Consider the following 24,367-nt stretch of genomic DNA (forward strand, 5'->3'; position numbering starts at 1 on the left):
AGTGTGAGGAGGAAGAAAGAGCAGCAGAGAGGAACTGACCACAACCCCCCATTCTCCTTCCCCCTGGGCTGCTGGGGACAGGGGCAATGTAGAGGGGTTGTGTGTGAAAGCATGAAGTTGAGCCTGGGACAGAGAAGGGCAGGAGGGGAAGGTGGCATTTTAGTTTGTATGTGTTTCTCACTGTGAGATCTATTTTAGTTGGCAATAGATTACTTGATAATACTGTATTCTTTTGGACTAGATTCTGGGAGACTTGCAGTGTTGTTGCTCTGTCGCTATCCAGGATAATCTTAGAAAAATTGCTTTGCTCCTTTGTCCGTCTGTTTCCCTGTCCCCTTTTTTGTGAAGTGCTTTGGTATCTCTGGGTAAAAAAATTCTGCATTCCCTTTGTCTCAGGTGTGGAGTCAGTGCTTGTATTTAATAATTATAACCTATTATGTGAAGGCTATTTCTGTGATCCTATCCTCCAGATGTATCATGTATGGGTGGGAGAGTTGCATGAGTCGGAATGACAATTCAAAATGATTATTTAAAAAAAATTAATCATAATGTTCTCGTTTTGTTTCCTCCAGAACACAAGCCAATGTTCCCAAATATTCTGAAGAAGGGATATTTAGAAATTAGAAGAGACAATGACAGCTACTGGCAAACCTGTTACGCTGAGCTCTCCCCATACAAACTGTACCTATATTGCTTGGACAGCAGTGGCAACCAGACTCTTCCCACTGTGTATCCACTCATGCTTTTTCAAAGGGTCACTGTTAGTGGTTGCATTGAAACCAAGGTGGTGGACGCTGTCTTGTCAGACAACTCACAGCTGCAGCTGAAGGCGGAGTCCTCATGGGAGGCTTTGGACTGGGGACAGAAACTGTGGGAAGTGGTGCGTGCTTCTGTGCCTGCTTTCACAAGACAGCAGGAGAAACTGGAGAATATGCCAAACCCTGAAAATAACAGTGACCTTTCTCAAACCAATGGATTGTTAGAGAAGCCTATGGAACTCTTCCTATCCATGAATTTGACTGAAAACACTAAAGAGTACCAAAATATTCTCAAATCAGGGACTCTTTATAGGTTAACTGTCCAGAATAACTGGAAGGCATTTACTTTTGTCTTGAACAGGTCTTATCTCATGGCATTCCAGCCGGGTAGGCTTGATGAAGATCCTCTGCTGAGCTACAATGTCGATGTGTGCCTGTCGGTCCAGACAGATACTCAGGATGGCTGTGACTCTTGCTTTCAGGTCATTTTTCCTCAAGATGTCCTCCGCCTGCGTGCAGAGACCCGTCAGAGGGCCCAGGAGTGGATGGACGCACTGAGAGCAGCAGCCAGAACTACCAGAAGTTTAAGTCAGAATCCACAGGTCATACTTAGGAACAAACCTGCAGATCGGCCCTTTGGAAATGATCTTAGAAAGAGCAAGCGCCAGTCTGTGACCACCAGCTTCCTGAGCATCCTGACCACGCTGTCTCTAGAGAGGGGGCTCACAGTTCAGAGCTTCAAGTGTGCAGGTAAGCAACCAGGTTCCTGCACCCACTCCCCTTCTGCAGTAAAAGAAAATCACTTGGAAAAGCATGTTCATGTTTTAGCAGCACATAGCCGTTCCCTGCCTCTCGCTATGGCTGTAGACACTTAGGTGCGTTAGCCTTTCTTTGCTGTCTGTAAGATATGGAGGAAAAGCCTATGGAGATATTCAGGGATTCACCTGGATGATGAGTAATGCTGGAATGTTAGATCCTGCACATACAGTGCTACTGAGCCAGTGCCGCCTTACAGGGTGACTGAGCTGTTTTCTTGATTCAGGACACTGGAAAGGTGGTCCAGAATCAAAGGGATTTGAATTCTGGATACGATGCAACTTTCCAACTTTGAGCACTTCTGTTTCGTTTTATTAGTGTGTCTCCTCTGGGTCATTTTTGGAACTCATTTTCAGCTCTGAGCCTTTTGGGGAGACTCCTCAAAGCATATATGCTTCCCTGAAACACCATCATTTGGTGATATGTGTTCTGGCACTGAGGTTCAGGCGTGAGCTCTCTGCTTGGTTCTTCCCTTGAGGCAAGGGTGAAAACAACCTTCAGCCTCAGCATCTAATTGTAAATTTCAGTTAATTTGACTGCTGATTCTAGTCCTAGGCAAGATGAGTATTTTATCCAGTTTGGGAACTAAGTGGAAATAGAGAAAGCCCAAGTAAATGCAGTTCAGTGTCCTTTTACTTAAGCAAGGGCACTTTTGTGGAGCAAATTTGGGCACCTTGTGCCTAAACTATAGTCTCTGGCTGGCTTTAGTTATGCTCACTTAGCAACTGTCAGCTGTATCAGAAACAGCTTTTCTGGAGGGTTTTCCTCTTTTGTTATGTGAACTGTCAGGGTCCTGCCTCCTCCCTGCTCTGGTCTGGCGTAGGGGTCTGGTGTGGAGGTCTCCTGTTACTCTGGAGTCACACTCAGGGTGTGTGTGTGTGAGTAGGCATGGTGTCTGTGTGGGCTCAGGACCTAGTGGCTGGCCTGAATCCCTTCCAGGGGAGACCTGAGCCCCAGAAGTACTGGGTTGCCCTCAGAACTGGCAGTGGGTGCAGCTAGGTTCATCCCTTTCTGGTAGTCATCTGCAGGTGGTGTTCCTGCTCACCTCTGCACAGTGCATGGCACCTGCCTGGTAGCTGGAGCATCGTGAAGGCTGGCCTCACTGCAGTTAATGATTTGGTCACAATATTTTGGGCCTGTGCCTGAAATCAGTTCTGTTTTTTTACCACAGGCTCTTTGTGTGACTGCATGTCAATTTTTTCAGGGAGTAATTATGTGCCAAATTATTGCTGAAACTGAAGGTGCCTATAGGTCCTGTGGTAACTGATTACCTGAACACCACTGGACAATGGTCACTTCTTACCTTTCAAGGTAGTTGTGAGAGAGAAAACTGCAGGGAGACTCTGGGAATGGATCAAGTAAGTATCCCCAAGATGGATCCAGCCCACTGTGTTACCCAGCAGACAGCCTTGTGAAACTCAAGAGAACAGCAGAATTAATGGCTGCATTTTAAGATAACATCCCAGTTGACATTAAAATTTTATTCCTTTCTCCTAATTTCTTTTAATTCAAAGCTCAGTAGAGGAAATCTTTGTAATTTTGCTTCATCCTCTGACTGAGGTGCAGGAGAGTTTCAAATGAGCATTTCTAGTGATCTCAAAAATAGGATCAGGACCTGGGATGGCAACAAAATGCATGTCTTAAATGTGGACTAGGTTTTAGTCTTGCATTATGTACTATGGGAGCAGAATTCTGTGGGAAAGGGTTCATTTCCAACCCCAACGTGGGGTCGATGCATCTGCACTCACGTATTCCCCACAGAAATATGGTACTCTGACCGTGTGAGGCTTGCGTGGAGTCTTTTCCTGATGCATGTGAGGATTCCCAGTGCTCCTGTGGTCTCCTTTTAGTTTGCAAGACTGAACATTTGTGCAGGGAAATGCAGAGTTGTGGAGTCTGTGAGAAGCTGGCCACTGGGATTCCCCGTACCTGAGGGTGGGGGTGCACAGCATTTGCTGTAGGAGTGGACACATTGCCGTCTGCCTGAGACCCTTAAAGCTGGTCTTTGAAACTGGAACTTGTAGCTGTTAGCACATCACAAAGAAATTAATAATTGTAATTATAACTGGGAGAAACTGAGGAAACTTGTGTGGCTCAGAAAAGTTTGTGCTGAGAAGACTCCGGAGGCACACCAGCAGCTGAGAGCCCTTCCTTGTGCCTTGCTCCCTGCAGGCAGTTTGTGCTGTTCCCTGGCATGGGCTGCTGTTTAACCTAAGGGGCCTGCTGTTGGTAATTACAGCTTGCAGGCATTGAGAACTGGGTTTTCCCCGGGGCTGCTGGGAGGGGTAAGCTTGGAAAAGGATGAGGAGGGGGGAGGAAGAAAAGTTTTGCTGTGAATTCTTCAGCCATTTAGTGCAAATTCCTGTAATTACCGTCTTTGTGTCCTGTCCCAATGGCGCATAATACAGCAGAAGCCTTTCCTAATTGAGACCTTACAGGAGGTACAAATCCCTCCTTTGTTCGGCCTAACAAATTAGTGCCAGAAAGTGGCAAGGTCCGAGTGGGAATCAAAGACAAGCAACACAAAGATGGAACTTAAGGCTACAGTAATAACCCTCTCTAGTCCTGCAGGGGTGGGAGGGAAGGAAAAGTAATGACCAATGAAAAATGAAGGCTTTTTTTGTTATAAATTCCCTTGACATGACAGCACCTCAGGGCTGCTTTATTTATTTAGGAAAAGTGATTAAATAGTAATACAACAGGGCAGACCATTGTCTCTCGAGCTACCCCCCTTCCTACAGACCCCTGCTGCCTTGGCTAATTGATTGACAATGAACCTCTGATAAAAAAGGTTGTTGGGAGGACCTGATGGGGACAGGGTTTTTTTTATTTTATTTTCTCTTTGCAGTCTTTGTGGGGTTCTCCTCCCCGATTTTTTTTCTATTTTAAATGCCCTCTGCAACCCCCTTTCCGTCTCTCCCTCCGTAAAAGCTTTTCAAGGGACCGCTCCCAGACACACAGCTGACACTCAAAAGCAGGTAGGGAAGAATGCAAATGTCTGTGCCTCGCTATTGACAAGTTTATCTTGGAGGCTGACTAGCACTTTTCAACTCGTGATATAAGCCAGGGTGGTGGTGTCAGATGTAGTTATGGGACAGGGGGAACAAACTGTTGATGCACTGGAGTCAGAAGGGCAGCTTGAAAAAAGTTTTCTTTTGCTTGATCAGCAGATGCAAAAGCTTTTCCCCATGTTTTTAACTCTTTGTCTTGCTGTGGAGGGCAGGGCATTATTTCTCCTGATTTCCAGGAAATGAGTGAATAGGCCGCTGCTTGAACAGTGGAGAGGCTTGGTTTTTGAAAACACTTTTACCTTTGCTGCCATTATTTATATTTTTGGCAGGGAAGAGCAATACATTTTGGAACATAGGGTTAACTAGCAACTGGTAGCACTGGAATGGCAGCTGCCTCTGTCCTTTGTGTGTTTGTATAACTGAAGGCTTCATCTTGCTGTTGCTGGGTACAGCTGTGTTCCTGTGGGAAGTGTTTGGGGCTCTGAGCAAGAGTGGCATTTGTGAGTGTCAGTCTGCTCAGGTGAGACTTTGGAGGGACCTACCCCTTACCTTCAAATGGATATGAAGTGAAAGTTGGTTGCAAGTCCAAGCAGGTAAATATCAGGGTTTATGATTTCTAGGAGTATGTAGGAAATGACACATGCATTATGTTAGGAATCTGTTGGGGTGTGTGTGCTATTTTTAGGTCTTTATTTCACCTGGATAAAGGAGAAATTCCAAAATAGTTCATGTTACAAATTTGAGATGATGTGGCTTCCATCAAAACATGTTTGGTAAGCGCAGCACCTTGCAGACAGTGCTTGCTGGTTGTGAGTACTCCAGTGGCTGTCCTGTCTCCCTGTTGGGCCGGCTATGGGCTGCTGGGACAAGGTGGGCATTTCTCCTGCAGGTCTGTAAGGAGCCCTCATGTCCTCAGGTGCCCTTCACTGCTGCTGTTCCCTTGGTATGTGCCTTCACGTTTCCATAGATGGGGAAGACAAACGGCCTTTGCCCTTGCCTCCTGTTTTTGCATAGCTCCTGTTCTTTTGATGTCTGACTTCCTTTTCACCTTTTATTTTTTCTCCCCCTGTCCTATATTAAAACAAACATTTCTTCAGAGAAGTCAGTTGTGTCTGCCAGGAACTCTTGTTGCTTAGACTGCAAGTCCTAATGGATGTGGGAGTTTGTGCCTTCTGCAAAATGTGCTCTACATGCTTTTATTTGCCTGTATGGTTCCTCTTGTGGGGTGCCTTCTGTCTTCTCTTCCCTGCTTTCTCCATGTCTCCTCACTTGCCAGAAGGATAAATACTGCTATTAGGGCTCCACTGGCTTAGTTGGCTGAGCTGAATGAGAAGCCGAGGTTAGTAAATGGGCTATTTCCTGAGCTTGCCGCCCTGTCAAATTGAGCAGCAGGTGGAAAGCTGCTGGCTTTCAGGGAGTCATTCTGCCTCTAGTGCCGTGATCATGTGCGTAAATGGGGAACAGCCCAGCGCAACGTGCCCAGCTCGTGCAGCCTCTGCTCTAGCTCACCTAGTCTGGAACCATCCCCTACTGCAATAAACGTAAAGTTCTTTCCTTTTTTTTTTTTTTTTCCCTTCTCCCCCCCCCCCCCCCCCCCTTCATGAGAAGGAAGTCTTTTCCTAATAGGTTGCAAGCCAGAAAGTGTGATTTTTTTAAAAAAAAAAAAGGAAAAAAAATTAGCCAGGTACTATGTTGACTTGTTCAGCTTCTCGAAAAGCCATATAGTTCAAACTTATCAAATCCAGATAGTTGAAAAGCAGGGGTGCTTCGTCCCTGAGTTTAGTAAATACAGTTTGTGAACTGTTATCACACCCAGCACCTATTGGTAGCATGTCACTGAAGTAAAAATCCTAGGGGACAAATCTTAGCAAATGTAGCACAATAATAAAATACCAGAAGGTCCTTTGGAAGGTTGTCAGCACTCTTGTCACATTTTTAGTCCCAAATAACAATTGTTGTTACCTGTCCAGGGCTTTTAGGATTGTGCTTTCTAAGTGCTATATGTATTTTGTGCTTGGTTTCATTTCAATTGATCTCTTTGTTCCAAGACTTCAGCAGCTTTTTGCCTTCCCTGTATTTGAGACTCTGTGAAGTCCCCTGGGAATGTGTTTTGCACTCTAAAGGTTTTATTGTTAAGTATCTTCACTTTAGACCACAGTCTTCTAGTTTTGTATTTGACATTCAGGCCCAGTTTCTATTGATTCCGAAGTAAAACTTCCACTGCTGACAGTGGTATTTCTAAACTCTTACTCTTTTGTAGCTAACACCAGCTGAGCAGAAAAAACATCCTCCATGTCTAAAGTAGTATTTGGAAAATACGTGTCTAAAAAAGGCCCCTGACTTGTTGGGAGGAGTGGGGGGAAGGTTTGCAGACCAGGGTGACTTGAATTTGTGTAGCACAAAGTACTTAATTTGCAGTGGACCTACCTCTGTGTTTCAAAGGTTGCTGGTCCATGGTGCTTTGCCATGTGGCATCTTGTCTGGGGAAAGATCAGACCGCATGGTATCTCTCTTACTTGCTTGAGTTGATTAGACCTGTTATCAGCGATCACAGATGAGCATGATGGATCACAGATGAGCATGACGTGATCACAGAAGCTATTTAATCTTCACTGGTAAGGTGAGTGAGCTCTTCAATAGTTTTAAGATGCTTTGACTAGGGGGAATGGCAGCAAGAACTATTTGTTTTGTCTGAGCTGGTAGAAGTTAGATCCTTCACCTTCCTGGGATTTGGCCGGCACCTTTGCGGTGATGTTTTCCCCTTCATAGGATTTGGTTTGGAGTTGCCCTGCTGCTGCCCAGAAGAGCAGTTCAGATGAATACTTGGCCAGTTCAGTGCCTGTCCTGCCTGATGTGCACTTTGCAATCCTCACTTGGTGTTTTACTGACTTCTTTGCCTCAGCCCTTCAGTCAGAACAGCCGACACAAATGTCTTGGCTGATGAATCTACATATTCCCCCTGTCAGATTTTAAGGGTGCCTGTGCTGCCTGTATGGGGATAGGTGACCCCATTGCTCTAATCTGCCTCTGTGAACAATCTGGAAGCTTTCAGTATGGTTTTTTTTCCTTTTTCTTTTTTTCCATCACAAATAAAATATCTGTGCTTATTTCTTTTACTGTCAAGAGCTCAGTTCTGCTGTGTGTGAGTATGTCTCTACCCTCAGTGTAGGCTCTGTGTTTGTTGTTGGCTGTGCCATGTTTCTTCCTGGCTTGTGGGTGCTAGGTGTTAGTTCCTCTGCCCCCAAAGAACTCTTGGTTGCTTGGGGGATTTTTTTGGTTCATTTATTGTGTGAAGCCAGGCTTGATGAATCTTTTGGCATAAAGTTTAAAGAAGAGAACGCCAAAACCAGGGAGTCTAAATGTCCAAGTCGTGCCTTTGTTGGGATGGAAAAAGCTACTGGAGAAAAGGAAGCATTTTCAGACCCCAAAACTCTTTAACACCTCCACCTCCAGTTCTTCTCTTGAGAACCCAGAGTTTCCTCATGAGTTGTGTTACAAGAGACAGCTTTACTTGTTGGGCTAGCATCTTTTAAATCAGTCAAGCCAGCTTTTACTAATAAAGGCCTTGCCTTTACAGAAAGGCACAGGCAGGAACTATTTGCACACCACTTTCTGCAGTTACAATTTATACCATGTCCCTAGTTTGGGACATACCTGTTAATTTAGTTTCCTAGGAAACAAAGCTTATGTTATAATGGTGTTTGCTCACAGTTTTGCCCCTGCCCCATAAGATTTGAATCTACCTGACTGTTTTAACAAAATTTGGAAGAGGATAAATAGCAAAGGTTTGGGAATCTTAGAGGTTTCACAGAAGCTGGCATCATAGGGAGCCCCTCTTAATGTTGCTCTGGAAAAAAACCTGTGGTGTGCACTGTACATTGGCTCAGCATCAGAGCATCTGTGCAGGTGTGCAGCCCTGGGAGACAAATACAGAAAGAAAATGGCTGCTTTAGGTCCACTACTGGAAAACTAGGGCATTTGTGTGTGTATTGGCAGGGTTCCCTGCCTTCTGTTACGTCCCACAGCAGTGTATCATCAGCAAAACTATTACATGTGGATCAGGTCAGGGGAAATGTAAAAAGTTACAGAACAGTCCACAGGCCAGCTGTGAGTCTGGCCTTCTACACTATCACTAGACTCTGATACATAACCTGTGCTGTGTAAATCTGAACAGTGCCTGTGCCCAAGGTAGTGCTGTGGTAGTGATGTGTGACCAAGAAGAAATATAGCCAAACAGCATCGGCAAAAAATACATAACCACACTTAATGCACAGTTCTTCCTCATGTTAAAAGGAGGTACAAAACCAGCTGTGTATTCAAACAGAGACAGAGCTGATTATTTGTAAGTATGTTTAATAGTTGCTGTATCAAATAAATTAAACTTAGCAAACCAGATAGCCTTCAGTGTAGGTAAATGAGTGAGCAGTGCCAGGGGTAAGTGGTCTTCAAACTAACTATGGAGCAGAAATGAAAACTGAGTTAAGCAGAGACTCTCTTTGCTAAAGGACCTGGCCACAGCTGAGGACACTGGCCCCAGTGTTTGCTCAGATCACACAGGTACCTGGTACGCTCTTTGCTGTGTTCTCTTGTTTACCTTATCAGTATGTAAAACCGAATAGGAGTGTAATGGACAGCAAGTTGCCCATGAGCCAGCAGTATGTCCTTGTAGCCAAGAAGGCCAATGGCACCCTGGGGGGCATGAGGAGGAGCAAGGCCAGCAGGGCGAGGGAGCTGATCCTCCCCCTCTGCTCTGCCCTGGTGAGGCTCATCTGGAGCGCTGTGCCCGGTGCTGGGCTCCCCGGTTCGGGAGAGACAGGGAACTGCTGCAGAGGGGCCGGCGGAGGCTACAGAGATGGTGGGGGGAGTGGGGCATCTCCCTGGTGAGGAAAGGCTGAGGGAGCCGGGCCTGTTCAGCCTGGAGAAGGCTGAGAGGGATCTTACCAATGTACACAAATATCTTAAGGGCGAGTGTCAGGGGGATGGGGCCGGGCTCTTTTCAGCAGTGCCCAGTGACAGGACAAGAGGCAACGGGCACAAACTGCAACACAAGAAGTTCCTCCTGAATATGAGGAAGCACTTCTTTACCCTGAGGGTGACAGAGCGCTGGGGCTGGGACAGGCTGCCCAGGGAGGCTGTGGGGTCTCCTTCTCTGGAGACATTAAAAACCCTCCTGGATGTGACTCTGTGCAACCTGGTGCAGGTGAACCTGCTTTAGCAGGGGTTGGACTAAACCATCTCCAGAGGTCCCTTCCAGCTCTGACCATTCTGTGATTCTGTAATCAACTGTAGGAATGGGAGTACCATTATTAATTATGCTCAAATTACCTACTTACTCCTAGCTGGCAGACTTCAAGAGCTGGCCCAGAGAGTGTGTTCAGTTCCCATTCCTGACTAAGAGCTGGCGAATTACTGAATCCTGCCAATAAGTCATTCCACAGGAGCTCCTATTCCCTGCTGTCAGGCAGCGCTTCAGAGTCTCAGCAAAGCAAAGCTGAACAGGTTTCCATTGACTCAGAATGGTTAGTCCATCCTTTGGAGTCTATTTAAAAAAAAAAAAAAGAAGAATCTGGGAGCTGGGGAATAGTGAGCTGTTCCTTATTTCTGGAGAAGCTGATCTAAATTATAATTAAAGTGGGATTTGTACATTGCTGCCATAAATAATGTGGGATTTGTATGTTACTTAGATAAAGTCTGTAAGAAGCTCACAAAAAAGTAGGCAAGGTAAGTAAAGTGTGGGACTTTGCTTGGAGGTTTATGAGTTTTTGATTATTTCTTTAGGAAGATAATTGCTTTGGAATAAAAGTAGTGCTGGGAAAAGGACCAAGTGTAATGCACATTCAAGCCTGGATAGGCATGAGGGGAAACTGAGCTGGTTTGTTAGTGTGTTTTCCTTGTGAGTTTGAGTTTTCCCATGGTGGAGTGAATTGGAATAGGTGCAGAAACACAAGGCCAGCAGCTGAAGTAATTCTCACCTTCTCTTTCTGATTGTGCTGAGCAGCTAGAGCAATGTTGTATGTCTGATCTAACACGCTGAAAATTCATTGCTTTGCTTCTCCTGCTTAGTCTGTTTTATGGCTTTATCAAGCTGAAAGCCTTTTGAAGTCTGTGGGTCATTTTCTTCATATTGTATGTTGTTTCTAAATGAATTAGCTTCTGAGCTAATCTGTCACAGATTTAATTATGGTACACAATCACGAGGGAGTTGCTTTTTCCTGATACTAAGCAAGGAACTTCACTGAATAAGGAAACCAGTTGTGTACTTAATTCTAGTTTGGTCTTCCACTTTCTCTGTTTCACTGTGGAGCTACTCCAATCTCTTCCTACTGAAAGACTGAAGAAATAGGTATATGGATAAAAAGAGTACTTGTGTGTGTCTTCCTTGACCGTAAGAGTATGCCACACCCTGAAAGTGGCAGAAATGGTGTTTTCCACACTTTGCAGAAGAGGAATTGTATTCCAGTGTCATGGATTCCTCCTCCATACTATCCTCACCACCATCTTAAGTCAAGGAGAGAGACTTGTTACAACAACTTTTTAACCTAATCTTCCTGTGCTTCTTGCTTCCCAAAGTCTTAGCACTTGGAGATGAGCCTCTTGATGTTGATACTCTGCTCTGCTTACAGACATGTTGAGAGAAATTCATCTGTGCCCAGCAGCACTTTCCTGCTGCTATTTTTTCTAACCCCTATTTTCTTTGCTTGATTTCAAGGCTGTTTTGTTATATTTTCTGTGATGAAAGGTTTGAGATTACTCCTTCCCTCACTTTGCTAACAGTACACCTACAGCTACACTTATTCCCTCTGTAGCTTGCTCTATAACATTGTTTAGGTAGGGATGATTTGGGATACTAGGGAAATATTGCACTGTTCTCCTTGCTCTACGCTCAGGGTTTGCCAGACCTTTGTTACAGATGTTATAGAAATAATATTCTGTGTGAGAGCATTAGGAATAGGTGAGAGAGGCTTGGTGAAAGTTGTGCTGTTTTTTACCCCCATCTGTGGAAGGTGCCCTCTAACCACAGGGAAGTAACAGTTTTCTCTGCAAACATGGAATGGTCCCTTTCCCCACCCTTAACTATTTATTGTGTTGTGTTACTGCCTCTGAGGTGGTCAGCTACATCTGACTATCTTGCTGGGAGGGGTGCCTAACAGTTTAAAGCCAGGAATCAGTACTAGCTTTGCTTCTGGTAAACATGATGGCAGGTTTATGTACCTGACCGTCCAGGTGCCAGATTTCCAAGAGCATTAAGCCACAAGCTATTTCTTCCTTCTCTTCTTTCTCTCTCACTCTTGCTTTCTTTTTTTCCATCTTAAAAAAAAAAAAAAAAGTAGCATAAGTAGTCTATGCCACAGAAATATGTTTGTCACACTACATCGCTTTGAACTGCATAACATCAAAGAAAATCAGTGCTTTGATAACTTGATTTGAAAGGATTGTAGAAATAGCCATCATTATGAGTCACAACAGATAGGAATGGAAAAGATGGTGATTTTCAAACAGCAAAGCTTGCAAGGTAAGGGAGAATGTAAGGTAGGTGCCAGTGCTCCATTCTCATCTAAAATACAGCAACCTTGCAACTGTTTTGTAGCTTTACAGAATGTGATTTTACTTGAGGATATGGAGTGAGAAATAGTCTGTGTAAAAATGTGTTTCAGAGGAACAGGAAAACAAACATGGGCTCAGAGAAGGGCTGGGATAAGGGAGAAAGCAATGATGCTGCTTGGGTAGGAACTTCTTCCACTTTCCTCGCTTTATAAAACCACCCTTCCTGAAGGCAAGGGCATCCAGGATTGCTTGCTGAGATCCTCCTCACCCCAGAGACCTTTAGTTCTTATGGGCTGGACATAGGGAGGAGGAGGTGCACTTTGGTGCTTTGTCATTCCTCTCCTGAGGAAACTCTCCCCATGGACTGGAATGAGTTTCTGGCTGCAAGAAATCAGGCCTTAAAATGATGACTTCTCAACTGCAAACGTTTTAGTTTAGGATGATGGCAATTCAAATTGGAGTTTAGCTTATTCTTACCTTCAGTCTAATGGATAGGAGTTAGGGTACTGAGGCAAACTAAGCAGCCTGTGGAGTGGCAAGGAGTGCACAGTGGCAGTTAGGTGAAATCAGTGTGTCCTGTCCCCATCCCCATCCACCAGATGAGTTGAGTGTTGGCCAGCGAGGAGTGTGGATGAAGGTTTCAGTGGCATTGAGTTAGGAAACTTCAGTCTCATTCAGACACAGCTTTACCACTAGTACTTCATCAGCTGGTCCAGTCACATTGAACTGGAGAATGCTACAAGTCACTTAGCAGTCTCTGTTTCATTCGATGTGAGGTGATGGCTGTATGTAATGAAAGCTAAAGTTGGAGCCAGTTGAGGTGTAAAGACAGATGCTTCAGTGCTTTTCAGTGATAGGGAATTCAAAGGCAACAAGTGAGGAGAAAGATTCAGACTCTTCATTTCTTTTAGCAAGGCTGGCACAGACGAACGTGTTGTACTGAGGTACTGCTAACACAAACATCCTCTCTGAGGGCTTGTTCCTGTTTAGCTTGGGAAAGAGGGATGCTCTGTTTTGTAGATCTCTTCATCTTGCTCCATGAGGAGTGGGCATACTTCTGTTTCCTTTACAGAGGGGCAAGATTTACCTCTCTTGTGCTTATAAAAACACAGGCTCCATAGCAACAGTTTGAGTACCTTCTGCAAGCATGTTCCAGTGCTACTAGTCAGATTAATTTCATGTCAGCCAAACAGGACTGGTATTTCATGTCTCTTTAGCTGATCAAAACCTTTACCTTTTATGTATGACTGCATTTTAAAAAATGAAAGAATAGTTTTATGTGTACTACAGGGCACTGATACTGAGCTTACTACCAAGTATGCCTGCTGACTTCAACCATAACAGCATAGTGGAGCAGTACTGCATGGAAACACTTTTAACTGACTAGTCAGGAAACTGCCTTTTTGAAAAAAATACAGAAAAAAAGAAACAGGAAAGGAAAGACAGGAAAATGCATGCTTTGCACTGAGGGAAATACGAAGTTTTTGGCTTCTTTAAGTTCTGATCCCAAGCCACAGTCATAGATCACCTGTTTTTTTGTAACACACTGCTGAATTACCTGAATTGACTTTACCCTTATAAAAGGCATACCTGCATTCTTTCTGCCCCAAAAATGTTGCTTTCCAAAAAGTTTTGCTAAGATTTACTGTACAAGAATTATTTCTATAGTGGTAATAGTTTACAGCCATAATGTCTGGGTTTTCTGCTTGATTATTAGCTAAGGTGAGATCACATTTTTGCATTATGTACGTTGAATTATACCACTTGACATACATGCTTATACTTACGCTCTGATTTTATGGATGGTAAAGGAGGAGACACTATATGAGTAGCTCTTTCATCAGCTGACCTGTTGATATATTTGCCTTTTTCAAGAAACTGCATATCCTCACTTCAGAAAAAGGGAAGGGTGAGAGAGATGGAGACAGAACAGGTTCCACACTGATTCACTTAATAGTGTGAAATCAATGGCCAAATGGCTCTGGAGTGTGGAAGAGGAGGAAGTGAACTAATTGTGTGGTCAGGTTATTGTAATTGTTTTGATTAGAGCAGAGGGGACATGGTAGCATCAGCTAATGGGGAGAAGGAGGAGTTTGATTAATGCTTAGAGTAGTTGAACTGTAAACTCTCCTCAAGTCAGGGTAACTTCTACTGGGGAAAAAAGATGCTCTCAGTGGGAGAAGTTACATAGTTACAATAAACAAAATCAGTTATACTGACAAAAGCAGTCAGTCAGTTGACTTCTGCCTGAAAAACTCTCTTTAACCAATACTTTTGCTGTGAAAGTGATGTACAAGGATTCCGCTAATCAGCATTACTAACCAGCTCCAGTGAAGATCGTCTGAGCATACAGCACATGCTGGAGTGGGGCTCTGGTGCTAATTGTGTCTGTAGCTGTAAATGTCATACAAGGACACTAGCATTTGAAGGAAAAGCAGAAACACTGTCATGTGTGCTGTTTCAAAGAGGTGTTAATAACCATAGATATCTCATTGTATCTTATCCAAACATTTTAACCTCACTTCCTGAGCAGGTTGCTTAATGTGACTGTGCTGTCTGTCTTCAACCCTCCACTCTACTATTTGAACCTGTTGATTCATTTTAGTCACAGTTGAGAGAAAGACAGGGGTGTCAAATACGTGGAGTTTCGATGTGTTTTGTGAAAACAGGTGGTCAGGTGAAGAAGAGCTCTGCATTAGTTCTTTCCAACTAAAGCAGCAGTTTTTGAATGCATTGTTTTATCCTAGGGACTCCACACAGGAGGGCATGGGAAGACGCAAGGGATCCAGCTGTGAAAAAAGTATCAGGCAGACCTCAGACTGTGTAAGACCCAGAGTAATCCAATTGTAAGGAAAAAACCCCAACCAACCTGCAGGAAACTGAGCTGTGTCACTACTGCTAGTCAAGGACTACTCATTCTCAATGTGACTGCTGCTCACAGTTATTATTCATGGTCTGACTGTCGTTTGCCTTGGATGTGCTAATGTGGCTGAATCCTACCTGCCAAGTCAGCATCCCTTCTGGCTGTCAGCAGGAGCTGGCTTGCATTCCTCCAAGCAGCCAGTGTTGGCCTGTTCCATTGTGGGGAAAATGGGAGCTTTCTGGAGCAAGCACACAGTACTTCTGTGGTCTGTTATTTTTTGTCTAAGCTGCAGGTCATGGTTTTCAGACAGCCATGGCTTTTAAATGCCCAGTGTCTCAGAGTTGGTCTTCTCCCTTTGTTTATTAAGAAATCCTAAGTATTCTTTGACTGCTTTCTGAACTCTCTGTCATAGATGCCCAAGTTAGTTTATGCTTGTTCAATGCTAGTTCAAGAATACTGATATTTATTCCTCTGTTTTTTAGGGAATGAGGAATGGCACATTGGTAAAATAAATACAATTTAAAATGGTAGAATAACTACTTTTCTTACTGCATCTGAGTGTGTACCTCTGGCATGATGTACAAATCCAGACTTTTTCCTCTCACTCTTCTCTAGGCTGTCAGCGCTCCATAGGCTTGTCCAATGGGAAAGCCAAGGTGTGCAGCTACAGTGGATGGTATTACTGCAGCACCTGCCATGTGGATGACAGCTTCCTCATCCCTGCACGACTGGTTCATAATTGGGATACTTCCAAATACAAGGTAATCTTGCTGTAGGTTGGCTTGCTAGCAAGTCAGCTGAATTGCCCTTCAGATAGAAACACAGACGTGGTAACAGGTTGAAGGTTACAGGCATTAACTGTTAATACTGTCATCATTGTCCCTCTGGCCAGAATAAGCCATGCTCTATCAACAAGACAGATGTTTTCATCACAATTTCCTTAGCCAGGCCTACGACATTCCTCTGCAAAAGTAGCCATACTCTTTCTCGGTGACATCTTTTCCGTCATTGCTTATCTGGCTGTTCAGGAGACAGAGAGGGACAGAGCACTGAAGCCTTTCTTTTAACTCTAATCTTTGCAGTTATTGGGCACTTGAGGAGTACCTGTTTCATGAGTGCTAGGGACTATGGATTGCCGCTGCTTGGTGATGGAGGCTCAGTTGTGGAAATGCCCCCAGGAAACAAGCGTACCCACATGTGGTGTTTGCAAGGCCCGGTATGTCCTGTCTCTTGGCACGAACATTTCAAGCACACTCGAAGTACACTGCTATAGTACTTGTTTGGACCAGACAACCGAAAGTAACACAAAGAGAAAATTCTACAGCTGTTCACTTGCCACACAAGCAGCTTTTCTAAAACTTCTGTAATCTGCTGTTTGCTGCTGCCTTGGCTGCTGGTTACTAGATAGGGTCAACTGATTACATGCCTCAAAGCATTATGCCAGCAAACAGGTAGCAGTGTTGTTTTGCTATCTTGGGGAACATATGCTGAAACAATAACAAACTCATAAGGAATCCAGACCATGCTAGAGCTTCAGACCTAGCAGCCACTGTTAGGAGAGGCTGTTTGATGTTTTGTGTCTGTGAATATTATTATTATTATGGGCTATTTGAGAAGGAAAAACCACGAGTAAATGCCCTATTAGAGGAAAAGCAGCTCTCTTGAAGAAGAAAATTTGTCAGATGGGGAGATTATTAAAAGGTAGCCAGAGCCTGCCATCAGGAAAATGATAGTCTGGCGCCATGAAATGCAAGATTCTTTGGAGTTACGATGTTCCTACTTGTGGAGACACTCCCCCCCCCCCCCCCCACCCCCCCTTCTTTTTCCTAGAAGCTAGGAATAAATATTTAAGATTTCTTTCTTTGAATGCTTTTACAAAGGACTAAACTTGCTAGCCAATGGTAGTATAGTTAGAGCTGATATGGGGCAAGTGGATGGTAAGGCAAAGAGCTGTCAGTAATACTGCCACGAAAACAAACTGTTTTGTTTTCTAAACCTGCGGGGTGAAAACTGTGGTCTATGCTCAGTTTCCTGTGGTCTTGGTATAGGCAGCTGAGGCACAAAAATAAATGGGACTTTCAAGCTTAAGCATTTATTGAAAGCTTAATCTACTGTAATCTCACTTTAATAGTGAGAATTTACTAATTTGCACTTTTTGTAAACAGGCAGAACAACTGTGATGTGGCTTGGGAGCACAAGCAGATTCTGTGCAGATACCTTACCAGTCTCTGTGCCAAAGCGCTCAGAGGGGTGGATTTAAGAAAGGAACACCATCCCTTAGGCAGAGCACTGCAGCATCCCCAGCTACTAGAGCAGAGACTAAGGCAGGGAGGGAGGGTGAAGAAAACTTCATGTGCCACAGTGGCACTGTAACAACTGAGCTATCGGTGGTTGGTTCTCTTCAGTTCCATCCCATGCATGTATAGCATTAAAATAACAAGTAGTTCTTCTTACTTTTGTGAAACCTTTGGGGTTTCCCCCTTTCTGGTCAGTTCTGCATACATATGCTTTTATTTCTGTCCCTGCTATACCTCCATAGGAACTAAGCAGCACTTTTTTGAGGCAGAGCACATACTGCCTGCACTTCTACATCTGCATTTCCTTTCTCCATTTAGAGGTAAGGTCTGATACTTCTTCGGAATGGTCTAAAAGGCTGCTGCACTTAGTGCTGGCTGCTGCACTTAGTAGTTACAATGAAACTACATTGAATCCTTGGTAGTGTATTGATTCAACCTGCTGATTTGGCAAAGGCAGATACCTTGTCCCACTTTCTTGTGGCGAACTGTGTCCAATTCTGGGCTCACCAGTTGAGGAAAGACAGGGAACTGCTGCAGAGGGGCCGGCGGAGGCTACAGAGATGGTGGGGGGAGTGGGGCATCTCCCTGGTGAGGAAAGGCTGAGGGAGCCGGGCCTGTTCAGCCTGGAGAAGAGAAGGCTGAGAGGGATCTTACCAATGTACACAAATATCTTAAGGGCGAGTGTCAGGGGGATGGGGCCGGGCTCTTTTCAGCGGTGCCCAGTGACAGGACAAGGGGCAACGGGCACAAACTGCAACACAAGAAGTTCCTCCTGAATATGGGGAAATACTTCTTTACCCTGAGGGTGACAGAGCGCTGGGACAGGCTGCCCAGAGAGGCTGTGGGGTCTCCTTCTCTGGAGACAATTCAAAACCCTCCTAGATGTGATTCTGTGCAACCTGCTGTAGGTGAACCTGCTTTAGCAGGGGGTTGTTGGACCAGATGATCTCCAGAGGTCCTTTCCAACCCCGAGCATTCTGTGATCTTGGGAGTAATAATTTTCTTTGGGCTCATTTTTGAAGGAAGATCACTTTGATTTGTTAGCATTTCACCTCCTGTGACTGGCCAGCGTGCCCACAGAAAGCTGTGCAGCAACATTCCAAAATGAAGCTGAACAGCAGAGCTTCTCCTAAATGCACAGCCCTGCCCCTCACAGGTACCTCAGCAATGCCTGCAAGTGGAGCTTCTCTGGTGGGGGTATTTGCTCCTGGTGAGACTCATAGCATACCCCAGAGAGGTCCTGCAGGAAATAAGCACATACCACATTTGATGGTCAGAACTGAAACAAGGCTTCAGTTTTCAAAAGCTTGTGTTTCACACAGCCTGAAACATGCCTGTCAGTCCACCAAATGGAAGCAAAGTGAATTAAGAGTTTGACAGCCTGCACTTTTTCCTGTCTGCTGCCTTTTCCCTGCATCTGCAGGGGTTTCTGGGGTCTGTCCTGCCTGTCTCTGGCACAGCAAGCAACAATAGGTACTCTACAATGTGAGCTTTTATCATGGTACAGTGTAATTGAACATGTTTCTCTTTTCTGTTTCATGGACTCCTAGATATTTGAGCAGCTGTGGTAAACTTTCCTCAGTTAAGTAAGTTTTGCAAATGGAGAGGTTCTTGTCCACTTTAGGCAAGACAAGTCATGAAAAAACAGAAGCAGTAGAAATCTGTGGGGTTGTGTCTTCCCATACCCAGGATCTTGAAAAACAACAATGCACTTAGCACCTGAAAGCACATGGGTAGGAAAAGAAAAATCCCCTTGACTGCAATAAAAGCTTTTTGAAAGGACTTGGCAGTTAGGCAGGCATGTTTCTTCTGTCATAACTGAAGCAGCAGTTAAGTCCCCCAGTTCGCTTTTTTTTTTTTTTCTCTCCTGTCTTACTAATGTTCTCATACTTGTGTTTTTCTCGTGTTTGTGTGAAGGGAAAAGAAAAGAGGCAATCTTGTGAACACCCTTCCTTTCCTTTACTTAGACTAACTGTTTTCTCCATTTGCACGCAAAAACCAGTAAGTATTGCACTCTGGTTCAGGTGGCTTCCAGCTTGTGCAAAATGCCAGACAAACACAGAAGGAAAGGAACTCCTTGTGCCAGAAGGCTTCAAGGGAGGCTGACTTCTGATAGATCGAATTCTGAACTGTTAGGTTTTCAGCCTCTAAAAAAGAAAGGTCTGGAAATGTTAGCATCTGTCCTTGTATGACATTTCAAGCTAAAACCCTGTTGCCCTTTGCATCTTCTCACTCCTTCTGGCTTGTTTAATAGGATTGTCTAATCTGTCCAGTAAAACTGGGGGACTGTGAGTACCCTAGTACATGTACTAGATTGTTGGCTGGTAGCAAGCTGAATTGTTATGGCTGCCTGACCCTTCTCATTATAAGACTGCATTTCAGCTTCTTGTAACTTTGCTATGGTTAGCAATGTGAGTTAATGTTTTACGTGACTTGTGTGCCTGTGTCAGGCATGCAGAGTGAACCGACACCTTCCTGTCAGCCAGTGATGCTGGGCGAAGCTACTTTTCCTGCAGGTACATTGTATTGGCAAGGAGAGAGAAAGGTTTGCTTTGCTCCTCTCTCCTTAAAGGCTGCATTTACCATGCAGCGCCAGAGCTGCACAGTAATGCTTCGTCATCATAGTGCACATGTATTGCAGATTCACTCAGGTGACCTCAATTCTGGCATTCTTTTATTTCTATACTCTTAATGTTGTAGTCCCAGGAGGGTTGTCCTATACAGGGTATAAGTGTCCACAGGTGTGGGTGTAGTACTATAGAGTAATCGTCCTCTGGTTCCTGAGGCAGCAGGGCAGGTGGATGAGGAACCCATCGCTTTGGCAGGGATTTAAAGCAAGGACGCAAGACTACAAAGACATCACTGAGCACCAGGTCCTCCTGGTGGGAGGTGCTAGTCACTGTACCAAGTATTCGTGTGCCTCCTAGGGAATCAACGAATATGTGGCTTAATTTGCACATCGGTGGAAGAGGAATAATATTTACTATAGATACAGCGTTGTCAGGGGATTGCTGAGATATTACTGCTGAATAGTTTAATGATTGTAAAAACAGGTTGTTTAACTGTAGTCTCTTTTGTGCGCTGCAGTTAGCATGTCTAATAAAACGTCAACATTGCTAGTGTTAGAAAACTTGACATATTTGCAGTTTGTAGAGTTTTGTTCTACAAAATCCAAGTTGCCTGTGTTGCTCCTCACACAGCATGTTACCTGTGCTTCCATTCAGTAGCACAGTTCCTTGTATGTGCATTATTAAAAAAAAAAAAAGGAGGGGTGTGGGGAGAAAAAAAGAGAAATGAGTGAGGTATTTAATACAGGTAGGTGAGATATTGAATACAGCTTCAGGGCATGGGAAACCTGTGGAGTTACGGTGTGCTGTATTTAAAATTACATGCTGTGTTACCTGTGTAGTTATTGGTGGGAAGGCTGGCTTTTGCATAATTTCTTATATTTTTATTGTGCGTTGTGGAAAGGTTACACTTGGAGCTCGCTTTCCCTGCAAGTAGCTAGTGACTTCTGTAACTTGTGCTGGTTTCAGAAGTGGTGCTATTTGTAAGGATGTATATTGCTTTTCCCTTCTTCCTACCTTAATGCACCGGAAGGGAAATAACATCCTAAATCTCAAGAGGCTATGGTGTGCCCTTCTCCCTTTGTTAGCCTAATTCATGCCTCCCTCAACTCTGTGTAAACACTGATTTAAAGGTCCAGGAGGACTAATTGAATTGTGGAAGGAATAGCATTTCTATAGCACAGTTTCAAGTGATTTCCAGCTCATTTCAGATAATCCCATCTTCTCTTTTCCAGCTGTGATAAAATGCAGAAATAAGGAATGAGAGGGAATTTGGCCTTCTCACCTCAGAAACAGGAGTGTCTTTTCTAATGGGAACAAAAGTCCCATTACTTTGTCTAGGTTACAGTACCTCTTTGCAGGTGGGGGTAGAACATAGCACAAATTTCTCACAGATGAAACACTGGGAGTAAGCAATGCCAGTAAAATTCAACTTTATTTATCTGTATTTTTTTAAAAAACACAACAGTTTGATAGATGTGTTTCTGATTATTTTCTTTTTATATAATTTTAACCATATTTGCTGAGCATGAAACAAATGGGAGCAATACTCTACACTGGAGTTCTATGCCCTGGGATAGTACAATGTGATTGGATTTGCAGTGTTTAATGTTTCCTTTTATAATGTTGTGCTTTGGCACGTAGCTAATCACTTGCTTCTTGCCAAAAAGAAAACAGCAAACAGAAAAATATTAACAGGGAATAAACTTGGTAATCAGTGTTTAGACCTGAAAAACATCTAGTAAGGATGTTAGCCTGCAGTGAAAACATTTGTGGCTGCAGATATCGCTGTACTTTGGGTAAGTAAGTAATTATCTCATACACTCAACTTGGATGGGCATGATGAAGTTTGACTTGGCTATAAGTAGAGACAGCTGGATCTCTCTCAGCTCTGTCTTCATTTGTAATTGGTAACAGAGTAAGTTTTCAGATGCAGAGAATAGCTCACATCACAGAGGGAAAGATTGCTTAGGAAGAGCTGGGAGGAAAGCCTAGCTAAACTGCTTTATTTTTCAGGTGTCAAAGCAAGCCAAAGAGTTCCTGGAATATGTTTATGAGGAGCCATTGATTGATATCCAGCAGGAAAATCCCATGTTGTACAAGCATGCTGAACCTCTGGCAACTGTTGTCCGCCTGAGACAGCAGCTAAAATCTCTCCGAGCCTATTTGTTCAGCTGCAGAGCAGCAGTGGCTGAAGATCTGCGTAGAAGGTAAGAACCACAGGAGACATATAGCACAAGGATGTAGTTTCCTTGTCACATTGCTTTTCTCTTTTTTTTTTTTTTTTTTTTTTTTCGTCACAATCTGCTTCTGAAGGTGTGACCTTATTGTGCTTGTATCTTGTGTCTGACTTCCCTGGGCAGCTGGGTTATCTGCTTCCAGAGAAAATGGTTTTATAAGGTTTGAATACCTGAAATTGTTCTTGGCAACTATTAGCCCAGGGGTCACACATTGTGGTGAGCATCTTTTATTCTTCCTCAGTCCTCAGGCTTCCTGGCTGTGCGTGAGTATTTTCAGTCAGGTGTAATAACTTATGCTCCCTGCCATGGCATCACAGTGTGGTAGTCACTGTTGGGACCTTTGAAACACCTCACTGTATGGCAAAGCATGAGAGAGGCCAGAGCCACCCACCTGTCCAGCACTTCTGCCCTTTTCTGTGACATGATCTCACACAAAGGCAGGGGCCAGATGTAGTCCACTGGCATGTGACCCAGCATATGATTTATGACACCAGAGCAATTGTGCTCTTGCTCAGCCACTATCTTTTCCATCCATGATATGGCTGCGCTGAGCATTTTGTTTATTGGAAAATACATGATTACAGTACAGCAGAAGATGTTTCATATAAAACAGTAGTTTTATTAAAAATGAACTTCATTTTAAAAGGGCTGTATCTTAAGTCTATCCAGCTGCTGCTGCATTTTTCTAACAAGCTAAAAATGAATAATCTTGAAACCATCAAACCACAGTTGTGACCTTAAAAAAGCCAAGTTACTTTTGTTGTGGATCTCAAGAGAGGGAGAGATGTCTGTGCCCATGCTGTACTGTGAGGTGAGTGGCTCCAGGCAGACGCAGCTGACCTGATGGTAAATGCATCTGTAAGCATTTGTATACCCAAGTTTGTACGTAAGACAAGACTGCAAATAGGAAAGCCTCTGCTTTGAAATTATGAGCTGCCAAAGGGCAAGAAAGCAAGTGGTAACAGTGCCTGTATTTTGAGCATGGTGGTTTTAGGGATGGGGGACCTGAATTCTCTGGGAGGGAGAGAAGGCTTGCACTAGTGCCTTTATCCCAGGTAAGGAGTGAGACAGTATGCTATTTGGTATATAACCTATGTCACTGCTTTGATGAATTACCTCTTAACAACTAAGAGAAGGATACAGCAGCAGGTTTCTGGAGAGCACTACTGAGTTCTTGTGGCAGGGACATTGTGTGTTACTATGAGTTTGTGTCTTACTATCCAGTTCCTGTTATTTGATAGGGCAGGTTACAGCATTTTAAAAATCGGGATTATTTTTCTTCTGTTCTAGAGGATGGTATTATCTTGCAGAGTTTTTTTGCTGTTCAGCTACAATAACTTTTCCTGCGCCATCCTCTTCAATTGCAATAAAACTAGAAGGGGAATAAGGTTTGTGAAGGCTGCTGTTCAGAATAAATGGCAGAAAAGAAATTATGCTTTCTGATTAATGCTGAAGAAAAGAACACCCTGATTAAGATAGACAGGAGGAGGCACAAGACTGAATGGACTTGGGTAAGAAAGTGAAAGAAGAGAGATCAAAGGAGGCCTAAGTAGAGAAATGAATGGACTAGAGACAAAGGATGAGGGAAAGCCAGGAGAAGGAGGAGATTCAAAGAGAGAAGGGATCTCAGAAAATTAAGAGTTAATGAAGAAAACAGGACAAAAGGGGAGCCCCAAAACCTGCTTCCAAAAAGGACAGATGACGAGTGCTGAGAAAATGGAGAGAAGAGAGAATGGAGAAAATTTAGCACAGAAATGTGTGCCATGGTCTTCTCTTGGGGCAGGGAGAGAGGAAAAACTGCCTGTATCAAAATGAAACACCCAGAATGGCAGAAGGGGAAACTGGGAAGTAGTCCAATGGTCCATTTTCTTATCCATGAGTTCCTTCATACTGTCTTCAAGTAAAGCTCTCTGTGGTGGAGAGGAGGACCCCAGCTCAAGAAGAGTTTGGTTTTGTACTAGGGGAAGGATCTCCAGTTTGGTAGGACTTGTTAAAAGGGCTGTGAAAGCCACTGAAGGAATGTACGAAACACATCTTAGAGTCTAGCTCCTTCTTGGTCTGTGAAGGCTCTGTCAGGGTGGGTTTGGTGCTCAGTTGCGCCCTCATATCTCCTCTAAGAAGTCTGCAGAGATGGAAAGGAGGCAAAGTTCTTTTCCCAGGATTTATTCCTTGCTCAAAACAGTCCCAATGGCTTTGTTTTCTGCATCTGTTATCCCCGGTGCAGACATTCACTGTCAATGTGATTGCTTTATAGATCACAGCTGAAAATT

At 43.9% G+C, this 24,367-nt stretch overlaps 1 protein-coding gene across 5 annotated transcripts in view; it reads left to right on the plus strand.

Moving 5' to 3' along the window:
• Positions 1–24,367, plus strand: part of PLEKHM3 (pleckstrin homology domain containing M3) — a 134,089-nt gene that overhangs the window by 38,076 nt on the left and 71,646 nt on the right. For all 5 annotated transcript variants that reach the window (XR_013930162.1, XM_080400177.1, XM_080400179.1 and 2 more), the window contains 3 exons: positions 573–1,508; positions 15,609–15,754; positions 21,874–22,067. Coding sequence is in view for 4 of the 5 variants with exons in the window: in XM_080400177.1 (XP_080256303.1) it covers positions 573–1,508; positions 15,609–15,754; positions 21,874–22,067 (1,276 nt within the window). In the remaining variant the exon portion in view is untranslated. The remainder of the gene's footprint in view (positions 1–572; positions 1,509–15,608; positions 15,755–21,873; positions 22,068–24,367) is intronic.

This window comes from Falco punctatus (genome assembly GCF_963210335.1).
Source record: "Falco punctatus genome assembly, chromosome: 8".
NCBI lineage: Eukaryota > Metazoa > Chordata > Aves > Falconiformes > Falconidae > Falco > Falco punctatus.